Genomic DNA, 11181 nt, shown 5'->3' on the forward strand with positions numbered 1-11181 from the left:
ATTTTCTCGGTGCACAAATAAATAAAATCTATATATATAAAAATCTCGTGTCACATTTTTTTGTGTCCAAACTCCTCCGAAACGGCTGAACCGATTCGAACCAAACTTTGTGTGTATCTTCTGTAGGTATCAGAATCGGATGTAAACTATATTTCATTCCCATTACTTAAGTTATTCAAAAAATAGAAAAATTATTTTCCGTAACTTTCTGTTAACCTTTGATTTGATATTTTTCTTAGATTTTTCATACAAAAAACTGATACTCTCAAATTTTCATAGCCCTAGCTCAAACAGTTATTTTTAAATGATTTTTTGAAAATCCACTAAATCACCGAACAGTAGTTGCAATACTGAGCGCCAGGGAGCGTTGACAGCGCGAATTAATTTAATTGATTAGAATTTTATCCTAGAAGGCTTAGCTAAAACTGGGGCAATATGCACAATTCGAATTTTCGAAATTTCATCAAAGACTAAAAAATTATGTATAAAAATTTAAATTGTGCACACACATCACTAACAATTCAGGATGTACTCGATTGCACTTTTAGTAGGAGGTATAAAAATTCGTTTTTTCCCCAAAGAACAATGATGATAATTGAAGTGCAATATGAAAAATCCAGATATTTTCAATCGTCGATTCAGATACCGATATCCGGCCGTATCGATGAAAACACGAAACATCCACATCCTTCTCGAATTCTATAGTTTATTTGCAAGCATGAACTACATAATTAGCTAAAAAAATTGGCATTCATATTGAATCTATACTGAAAGGCAGTATATAACAACTATTAACATTATCATAAGTGCTGTTGCGCGGGGTCTAAACTCCAGGCGGTAACGTTAGGAGCTCAACTCAATTATTGGAAAAATGAGTCATTACGTGTGTTCCCTAAAAGGACACCGGTAGACCCGGGGTGTAAAAGGGCAGGAGACTTGCGAATAAAGGGGAATCTGATTAGAAAACTCCTTTTTCGTAGTATCCCAAAAGCGAAGAGACCCCCTTTCGAGAGCCTAGCATCCACGACAAAAAACTTGAGCTCGATAGTCCCTCAAAAGCGAGGAGGAATTAAAGGCGACGGGATTACATACGAAACAAACCGTCTCCGTTAGTCAGTAGATCAACTGCCAATGATAGTTTAGTAATTAACCTTGCTGATCAATCCATGAAATTCAATCCCATTATTAACCTTGCTGATTAATCGCTCAAAACCATGGTTGGCGATCATGTGATCCAGGTTGAATCATCGGCAAATATTAACAACAATCCTAACACACAAAGTAGAAACTCAAAGAAATAGAACATTTCAGTAAAACCTAATTTTCTACGCGTAGCGACGCACGCGGGTCATGCTAGTCATTTATAAGCAAAGTAATGAGCTAAACAGCAGCTCGAACATAAATTATTCTTTCCCCATAAATGTCTCTCGTAGCTATCAACCAAGATTAGAAAACGGCAACCGCAACATAACAAAGGCACACACTCACACACATACACTCACTCCCTTTTTGTCTAACTTGTCGCGATCTAAATCAAAATAAATTGATGGTTTTGCTTGTCTATCGAATCAACGTTTGACTATGCTGCGGTGGGCGCAGCACCGTAATTATCCAAACGAGACTGCGTCTGCCGGAAGGTGCCCGCCGTGTTCAATAAAAAAAAACTAATGGCATCAATTATTCGAAAATTATAGCCAGAAACTACCCGTTTCTACAACGTTTTCTATTTGCCTGACCAAAGGGAGCGGCCATTCGAGGTTGGAACCGAATTTGCTGACCGAAGGCTGTCGTCGTCCACCATTTTGCCAAAACCTCCCGTTCGACGGAAACACACACCACACAACCGTTGATGCACATTTATAACCATAATCAAGGCAGTGTTTGTACAGTGCAATTTTGCCACTGGTAGTGGTGGTGGTGGTGCTGGGTGGGGGTATTGGTATCATGCAACATAAAAACAGGTCCTTGGAGTGAAAGGAAACAAAAGATGAGACGATAAGAAAGGAAAGAACGTCCCCTAAGAATGCACGGTGCCAACCGAGGACGTACCGGGATGCAGTGAGTGTTGCACCGCGTGGAAGCTTTCACAACCCCCCCCGGTGTTGGAAGCGCTGCACTTTCACTGGCTTAGGGCGCCTTAACACGCCTACTTCGTCGAAAGCCTTTCCACCGAACAGGACAGAGATGGAGAAAGCTTTTCTGGCGCCTGCTACGAATGGGGATGCTCCATGGTCCCTGGCGTTGCTGCTGCTGCTGCTGCTGTTGCATCTTCCCCGTTGCACCAGCAAGCAAACAGCAGCTACGGCAAGGACGCATAAAACATAATAAAAACAATGCGAAAAAGATATTCCCAGCCCAGCTGCCTGGGGTGGGGAAAAAACATAGCGCAGCGCATTGGAAAGCATTGCAGGCAACATAAAAAAAAGGGAATGGCTGCTGCACTTGCACCGAGTGCGAGTGGAGCAAGGCAGGTTTGGCGCAGCTACATACATATATGTAGTTCTCCGGTTGTACCTAATGTACCGACGATAGTTGCTGGCCCGCTCTCTCTCTCTCTGTGTTTGGCCCAACAATAGCCGTGGAGAAGGGCGAGGCAGCAGATAACACAACAAACGATCGTTGTGCGCGGTGCAAAAATATTGAGAAACAGCAACGACAGCAGCAGCAGCAGCAGGAGCAGCAACGACCCTTCGTTACCCCTTTGTGTGCAGCAGTCCTGATGGTTGCACTATAAGCCCGCCTGCAACGTATAGCATCTTCCGATCTGCGATGGCGTAAAGCTCCAGCTTCTCTTCTTCTCCTTCTCGCTGCTGCCGCCGCCGCGGAAGAAGAAGCATAAGGGTGAGAGCGCCGGGGAGCATTTAATTTGTATTTATGTAGAGATACTTACTACATTCCTGCACTTTACTCGCTGTACTCGCCGTGGTGCAGTGCGGTGTGTGCGCGGGAAATCTCGTGCTGCTCGCTCACTCACTACAGCAACAGTCGGTCGGTCGGTTGGTCGGTTGGTTGGTTGGTTGGTTGGTCGTCAGCGTCATCGTGCTCACTCCACCGACGGCCACGAGCGAGGGATCGGTCGTGTTGAAGCTCCTCACACACCTACAAAAGCGAAGCGAAGCTAGCAGCTGCAGCACAACCTCACCCGTGTGCTCATTGCTCCCGATGTGTATGTAAATAATAAATAAACACAAATACAGCAGCAGCAGCAGCAGCGGCGGCGGCGGCGGTGGCGGCCCACGTAGTTGTGGAGGGCCCGGGTCAGAAGAGAAAACAGCATCCAACCTCCGGCGGGAGCATCAGATCCTCCCTCTCACCCCTCGTTCGTTGTTGGGGTTGCGTCCTCCTCCCCTTTCCGCACACTTTGCTGCGTGCAACTTCCTTCGTTTGGCTCGGTTTGCTCGGTTGTCTCGGTCGATCGGACCGTCCGGGACGAGGACGATGCTGCTGGCCTGGCCTGGCCTGGCGTAGCTGGCTGGCTGGCTGGCTGGCAGGCGGGCAGGCATCGGTCCTCTCGCTTCTTGCTCACTCGCTCGCACACTCATGCTCATATGGGGCTTACGCTGCTCGGTGGTGGAGATGGAGAAGGGATGGGCGGCGCGCGGCTGGTGGCCAAACACCGCAACCAACGGCTGGGTCCTCGGTCCTCTCGGCCGGTTTTTGGTGTGTCTTTCGTGTCGCTCGTGGAGCCAGCAAAACACAAACGCGTTGTGTTGTGTTGCACATTTTAATATAAAGCATGTTTTGTGTTGCTTTCTACCCTTCAGTCGATGTTTTGACGCCGCGCTGTGTTGTGTTGTAGTCGCATCGTCGTCGTCGTCACACGTTTCGTACAGGTGCCGTCGGTCGCTTACACGCGCGCGGTGGCAGGGGATTAAAGGGGTTTGCGAGCAACGGGATCACGCAGCGCAGCGCAACGCAGCATGATTATGATGATGATGAGTGGCAGCGAACGATCACCTAGCATCAAAAGCGAAGAGGTGAGCCAGGACGTTCCGGACGAGCAGGAACCGGAACAGGAGACGGAACAGGAACCAGAACAGGAACCGGAACAGGAACCGGAACCGGAGCCGGACAACACAGCGGCAGCCAACAGTGCGGGTAATGATATGCGTTTTTAATGCGATTGCAGCGGAACATCCCTTTAATTTTTATTCCAATATCTCCGGAGGGTGGTGGTGGTGGTGGTGGGTTGGGAGGGTTTTTTTTCTTCTATCCTTTAATAGCTATCCTTTCAGGTATGCGGCAGTTCTTCAGCAGTCTCTCATCGGAATCGATCGTCTTCGATCGTCGTTAATATTTAAATAATAATTTTCCGATTTCCAGCAATAAAGTATTGATCTCACCTAGGCCACCATTTCCGGTTTGGCGTGTGTGTGTCTCCTTTAGTACTTACTGCAATGCATCCGAAGTATATCTCGCCATGTGGAGCGATTGGTGACCGATTTGGTTTGACACGCGTGTTCGTGCGAGCGTTGCGAGGGAAATGCTCTTTTCACGCAGAATTATCGTTTTGTGCGAAATAACATTTCCTCGGCTCGGCTGCTCGATGAACGGCCGCAAATCAAAGCTGTTGCATCCCTTTCGTCGAGGTGAGGTGTTTTTGTGTTATTTCCATTTTTTATTTCCATTCTCATTGGCGACTCCTATTCGCATTGGAATTTTTAATAGTACCTTTGTTGTTTCTGTTTACGTATTTTGTTGCTTCGTTGTTGTTTTTGTTTAGTTAAATTGTTTCACAAATGAAAACGTTCTCTTTTTTGTAAAAACAAACATTCCAAATTCGTTTTCCAGTCCAGTCTGTTCCAAATTCACAACCCAGTTGCAACACACTTTTGTATAATTTCACAAAAGGGCATTTGCCGTCCAATTTTCAATTCTCAATTCAGTTTATACTTCATAAAAATCAACTGTTTTAATTTTTTGTTTAGTAACAAGACATCTATCTTGCTACAAATTAATTCGTTGATAAGTTTTATACATATATTGCGCAAAACGAATCGGATTCCAATATCCATTTCACCGGCCAGACCCTCATAAGCATGGTACACGACGTATCATTCCCAATAGTTCGACATAGGTACTAGTCCTTTACATCCATTTCCCAAAAACCTCGTAATCCTAGAGAGAGACTTCATCCAACGGCTCCGATTTTTACGGACTCCAACCGATGGATACCAGATACTCGAACAGCCTCATACTACGTACAACGCGTCGCGTGGTTCGCGCGTGTCTCGAACATGACTGAACGCGCTCCATCGCGGCAAGGATTTCGGTTTGGCCACGCGCTTACATAACGTCGGCTGCCATCGGCTGGCTAAACCCCGGTCCAATCCGAGTGGCTTCCGAACCGAAGTCCGAAGATCGGCTCGGCAGTCGCTGTCGCTGTCGCTGCCGCCAAAGGACTCGCGTACATAGAGAACCTACCTTCCGACGAAGATGGTTAAGGTAGGCCATGAACCAGACGACGACGACGACGACGACAATGACGACGGTATCGAGGGTAGGGGTTTGGCATCGCCTTGCGCTTGGTTTGTGTAGGTGTATCGTTGTATATTGTCTGGGTCTGTACTGTACATTATTGTTGATGGCGTTGTTGCTGCTGCTTTGTTGCCTGCATATTGGTGCGCCAACACACCAACAACAAAACACCTTGCACGAGCTCAGGACGAACGAAGACGAAGACGATGGACGATGTAGCAGTAGGTGGTAGCGGGATTCGGTTCTTCGGCCACCGTTCGGTTGCTTGGAATGGCGCTGCTGCACAACAATAATGGCGTCCCTTTCGGAGGGATGCGGAAAGGTTGAAGGGATATCTGCACGATCAGCCAGCCGGGGGGCCAAAGCGCATCGCATCGTAAAAAGGGGAGAGGGAGATGCGACAGTGCCACCCCACCAGGGCGGGGGAGCGATCCTCGGAATACATTTCCTTGTACTTCCATCAATCTCATGCCCCCCGGTCGGGTTGGTGTGTATGCCGACGCAGCTTGTACGGGTGTATGCGTGCGTCTTGGTGAGCGAAAGGCGTTCCCGGGTCCTGGTCCCGGGTCCCGGGTCGGTTTTGTATCATAGTGTACACTCTCTGGCAGCTGCAACTAACCGACGGGCGACGCGGCGACACTACTGCAAACTGCAATAACATAAACGAACGAATGCTGCTTCATTCGCGCTCTCGTTTCTGCATACTGTTAGAGCATAGTGGTTGTCTCGTTTCGTCCCCGGGGTTGTCCCGTGTCCGGCGCATTGCAATCGGATAAGCACGAGCGGCGATCCAATGCAGTGCAAGTCACCGATTGCACGGGGACCCCCCGTCGGAGTTGGGGCCGGGGAGGGTCGTTCGGGGTCCTGTAGGAGGAATTCCTGTTCCCCGGTATAGTTTTGTTGATTATTATTTACTGTGTTTATTTTCTTGCTTCTCGGTGCTTCTCGGTACCCAGCACATTGCCGGGGAGCGCCTAGGCAATGGTCTGTTTATCATTTACTCCAGTCCAAGGGAGGGCAGGCAGGGAAAAAAACGGGGTTTGCCCAACTGCGCCAATTCCAACCAATCCGGGAGCATCCGCCTTTTCGCTCAGAAGCCCAGACCCGGTGTATTGCATCCGTAGAACTTACACCGAATGGAGACGCTAGCGGATCTTTTTATACGAGCTGCATCACTCCACATGGCAGGGACTCGGCAGCATATGGGCGCGGCAGTTGTGTGTAGAAAGCCAGCAGTTTTGCTTATAGCATAAATATTGCGCTTTGCATGCTAGCTGTTTTTATTATGTATCTGGCATGGCAGCATTGCACTTTCTTCTCGCTGTTTTCTTATTACATCCCTGGTGGGATTTTCTCAAGAAAAGCGGCAACTATGATTGTCCTATGCTGGCTTGGCCTATCTCGTGGTACGTGTACATAGAGAGTAGTGTTCGAGCGTTCGTTTGGGGGGGTGCAACCCGGGTTAAAAAGTAACAATACTATATACAGGCAACAACATAACAATAACAACAATAAGCGATAGTTGCGAGATGCATGCGAGCGAAGCAGCAGTGATGCTTGCAGTTTTGTGGAGCCGTTCTTTAGTTGCAGATTGCAGGTACCATCTACCGGACGGCACTTTCAGGACGATCCAGGTTGGCTCTGGCAATCCTCCTGTAAGGCGCAGTACAACGTTGTAACAACGATGGATCCTCGATCGCCCGTTACCATTCCCTGCCAGATGGTCGACCTCAATAACAATTGTCAGTGTGAAGTGGCCGTCTGCATGGTAGTCCCTAACCGTGCCGATGAGGTAGCGTTGGAACCGAGGACTCACAGATTGGCCCCGCGACGAACGGAACACGCCAGGCATCTGAGGCGAGCGGTTCGATCGAAAGGCGTCAGATGGAAAGGAACAGCAGCAGCATGGCGGCCCATCAAACGAAGCAGTTCTAAGAGTGAGCTACATTGCAAGCGGATCAACGGTGAGCCCGTCGTAGTAGTCATTGAAGAGTGCTGTAGTGGGGCGACGGTGAGTGGCTTGAAGGATGCGGATGATTCGCACAATACACCGATACTGCTTGTTGCTGAAAAGTGCTGAATGGTGCTGCTGCATGGTTTGTGCGTTGTTACTGGACAGGATTTAATAAAATACTATGTTTAGCCCAAAAATGTATGTAACGCCAGGAGCTCTGGTTTTCTTGGTAATCCGAAAAAATCGTTGCTAGTCATCGCTGCACATCATCTCGCAACATCGGTATGACTAGGCCAAGCAAAATCAGATTCAATTTCAAGGAAAAAACCGAAAATATGAATTAAACAACCACAGTTATATTTAAATTCAAATTTCAAAACCTCAACTCTCAAACCTGCGCAGTATAAACACACAATTCGCCCCATTTCGCCTCGTAGTAGATTTCGTTTTTATCGTTTTGGGAAAAAATTGGGCTACAACCCTGCTGGGCTACAGCCCTGTGCCGTTGTTTTGGCTTTGAGGTTAGAACATTTTTTGAGAAAATCTTTTTGCAAAAAGTTGGAACTCTTTTCTTCAAATTAAGGGAAAAGCGAGAAATTGATCGAGTTTGATTCAGAGGATCGACAAAGTTCGGCAAAGATGTCCAATTACAAGGTAAATTAAACGACTAATTCCTTCTGCAGTGCGCCTAATCGTGGTGCTCTTGCTTTTCAAACAGCCAATCGATAGCACGAAGGAGGACTTCCGGAAGTATCTGAACCGGCAGGGTGTCCTCGATGCCATCACGAAGGTGCTCACGAAGTGCAACTCCAACCGCCCGGAGAACGCGATCGAGTTCCTGGTGAACAATTTGGGCGACCGCGTTAAGGAGGAAGAGACGATTGCCAGGCTGACGAGCGCGCTGACCGACGCGCAAAATGAAATCGCGCGTCTTAATAAGATTATTAACACGCTTAAGGGCAACCAGGATGGCGACGAGAAGGAAGGTAGCGACACACCGGAGACCATCACGAGCGAGGAGAATCCCAGTCCGGAGAAAGTTCCCGCTACCAGCAACAGTGGTAGTCCGCCGGTATCGTCCGGCTCTGAAGAGGCCGTGAAAGAAGAGCCGGCTAAGACAGCCACCGAGAAGGAAGCCGAGCCGGTGGTTCAAGTCAAGCAGGAGCAGCCGACAGAAACGGCTGCAACGACGACGACGACGGCGGTGGCCACCGAAACCAAACCGGCCGATGAGAAGGCATAAGGTTGAAGGGCTCGGTTGTTATAATTTAGATTTAGCAGGCAACACACAACTTACGAGATCGGAGAATGGGAAGCTATCGGTCGAGTGCATTAATCAGTAACACATGAATCGACTTTATAGAAGTAACGGAGGCTAGACTGTAGGCAACACATTCGTCCAAGCGTTTATCAACTCGATGTTGAAGAGATTTCCTTGCTTTACCACCGCCATAACCATACAGTAATGAGGTAAAAGTACAATGAGCCCGATCGTGTCCCGAGGCAAAGGCGTATTTATCATAGCAGCATTCCTGGCACATTTCTGTCCCTATCGTCCATCGATCGAGTAGCTGCGGCGGGACAGTGGTAGAACATTCCGAGCTATGAAATGCGCGCACGAACCAATGATCTCGGCAGTGAATAAACGGGGGAAACGAAACGAGGCTGGATTAGAAATGCATTTTTCTTTATTCTCGTGCGACGGTTTAGGATTTGTCTTCACCGGCAGCCTTCTTCGCCTGTCGTTTCTTCACGTCGTAGTTGTGCACCCGCGCCATGTTCACCTCGGTCGTCGTGATTTGATCACGCAAGAATTCCTGATCGTGCTCCAGGCACAGCAGATTGATTTCGGCCGATTTCTTGTTCTGCTGCAGCAGCTCCTCTGCTTCGTCCAGCGGGTACTCAAGCATAACGTTAGCGCCCAACCACAGGCCGACGGTTTTCGTCGGAGGCATGTTGGTTTTCACAAACACCTGCTCGCTCAGCAGAAACTGTGTTTCCTGGTCTTCCGTTTGCGCACGCAGGATCTTAATCATTTCCAGGCTCTTGGTCAGATCGGGGATCTGCTGCCGGAGCCGGCGTTTGCGCGACGTCATGTTGTACTCCATGAAGCGGTACTTGCTGTGCTGCTCATCAAAGTTCTTCAGCACCTTGTCTACGTTGTCCTCATTGCCAGAATCCTTCATGTACTGTTCCACATCGTCCTAGCCGGCGGAAACGGAAAGCGAACGGGAACTTACGGGAGTGCCTTAAAAGGGCATGACCACACCGCCTACTTACCACAAACACGGCCTCCGGAATGCCCGCATATGATTTTTGATCGTTCTCTAACTTGGGTAGCTCGATCGTCTCCATGGTGTGGTCGGGTTGAGGGGGATCGCTCACGAGATCAATTGCAGGTTCGACCGGTCGGATCGCTTCGTTGAATAACGAGAAACACACAAAATCACACAATCCGTGAATCCGTGATCCGTTTTGGTGCTCGCGAGGAAAATCAGTGCTGCCGGCCGACTTTCGTGCCGTATAATTTTTGGCTTTATAAACTTGCGTTTAGCTTTATAAACATGCGGGGTATCGAGCAGAAATATTCGAGCAATACTTCGAGCTCGAAAAATACCGAGCAGATATTGCACGCACACCACGATAATTTCGCCCGAGCTGCGTGTGTGTGTGTGTTTGGTGAGCGCGAGGTGGAGCGAGTTTTTGCTGATCTCGAGCCAAATTCGTGCGTGCGTAAGTTCCTCCGTTTTTGCTCCGTCGGAAAAGTGAATTCCCGTGAATTCACCGTTCTCCGCTGACGAAGTCGCTGCGTCGAATTGCGACTCCGGGCACACGCACTAGCGTTAACGGCTCGTAAAAGTGGTTCCGTGGTTGGGAAAGGTGAAAAAATCGCGTTACGCAGCTCGTCGAGGGGAGCTTTTTTCGCTCGCTCGGCGCCGCCATCACACACACGTTTCGAGAAACACCCGGGCTCGTGTGAAGGGCTATCTTCGCGATATTCGGCTCGGTTTTTTTAACGCGTGTCGACGGCGTTCCAGCAGAAAATATCGACAAACGGTAGCAACCGGAAGCGCCATAAATCCTGCTGCAAAATCACCCGAAAAGTGTCCACCCAGAGGCGAAAGCGAAAAGAAGAAGGTAGCCAGCGAACGAAGAAGCGTGTTTCGTAGTGTGCGTGTGTGTGTGTGTTTGCCGTGTTTTTCTTCCCTCGGCGACGACGACGACGACATCGAAGCAAGCACAGCGCATAGAAAAAATTACTGTCGCCATCGCCTTCGGAAGTATCGGCATCCAGCAGCACCACCGTGTGAAGTCGGACAAATACGGAACATCGTAGAGTGACAAGCCTCCTCCTACCCACGACCCGCCCCGCTGGTTCCCTCACCAGCGCCACCGGCATCGTCTTTACCCTTTCTTCGCTCTTATCTTCGGTCGTCGCGTTGAGAGAAACAACGGGAACTCGGATCGATCCAAAATGTCGTCGGACCTGGAGTTATCAAACATAGATCATCTCATCGCGATGCTTTTAGAAGGTAAATAATTGGCCTGTACAGCAAGACAAGGGCAGCGATGGGAGATCCATGATTTCATCGTTTCCCAACTACCTGCTCTACGCGAGGGTTGGTGGCTGCCGCTAGTATGTCTCGGTGTTGTGTTTGGTTTCAGATTTTTTTTTGCTCAAAATTCCTGCCTCTATTTAGCCAACGCCCCTCACTCCTCGGTACCGTATCTACTGGCCTACTATGAGC

The 11181-nt window shown here is 48.9% G+C and overlaps 3 protein-coding genes across 5 annotated transcripts in view; 2 read left to right on the plus strand and 1 right to left on the minus strand.

Moving 5' to 3' along the window:
• Positions 1 to 7930: 7930 nt before the first annotated feature.
• LOC125954927 (c-Myc-binding protein) lies at positions 7931 to 9097 on the plus strand. The gene is made up of 2 exons (XM_049685611.1): positions 7931 to 8086; positions 8151 to 9097. The coding sequence occupies exons 1-2, from the start codon at positions 8072 to 8074 to the stop codon at positions 8673 to 8675; spliced, it is 540 nt and encodes a 179-aa protein (XP_049541568.1). The 5' UTR covers positions 7931 to 8071; the 3' UTR covers positions 8676 to 9097.
• A 5-nt stretch (positions 9098 to 9102) lies between these two features.
• Positions 9103 to 9940, minus strand: LOC125954926 (prefoldin subunit 3). Its single transcript, XM_049685610.1, has 2 exons — positions 9713 to 9940; positions 9103 to 9636 (listed from the first exon to the last, which is right to left on the minus strand). Exons 1-2 carry the CDS (start codon positions 9785 to 9787, stop codon positions 9139 to 9141), a joined length of 573 nt encoding a protein of 190 aa, XP_049541567.1. The 5' UTR covers positions 9788 to 9940; the 3' UTR covers positions 9103 to 9138.
• Positions 9941 to 10123: 183 nt separating this feature from the next.
• LOC125954920 (serine/threonine-protein phosphatase alpha-2 isoform) overlaps positions 10124 to 11181 on the plus strand; it is an 8856-nt gene continuing 7798 nt past the window's right edge. For 2 of the 3 annotated variants that reach the window (XM_049685602.1, XM_049685601.1), the window contains exon 1: positions 10124 to 10965. In XM_049685602.1, the coding sequence (XP_049541559.1) occupies positions 10908 to 10965 (58 nt within the window). In that variant the 5' untranslated portion in view covers positions 10124 to 10907. The remainder of the gene's footprint in view (positions 10966 to 11181) is intronic. The other variant, XM_049685600.1, reaches the window with a different exon arrangement.

This window comes from Anopheles darlingi, chromosome 3, assembly GCF_943734745.1.
Source record: "Anopheles darlingi chromosome 3, idAnoDarlMG_H_01, whole genome shotgun sequence".
NCBI lineage: Eukaryota > Metazoa > Arthropoda > Insecta > Diptera > Culicidae > Anopheles > Anopheles darlingi.

Bases quoted from the DNA above. Each gene is read 5' to 3' on its own strand.
- LOC125954926 (XM_049685610.1), bottom strand. From the start codon at position 9,787: ATGGAGACGATCGAGCTACCCAAGTTAGAGAACGATCAAAAATCATAT. The intron at 9,637-9,712 runs GTAAGTAGGCGG...TCCGCCGGCTAG, and splicing joins TTCCGGAGGCCGTGTTTGTG to GACGATGTGGAACAGTACAT.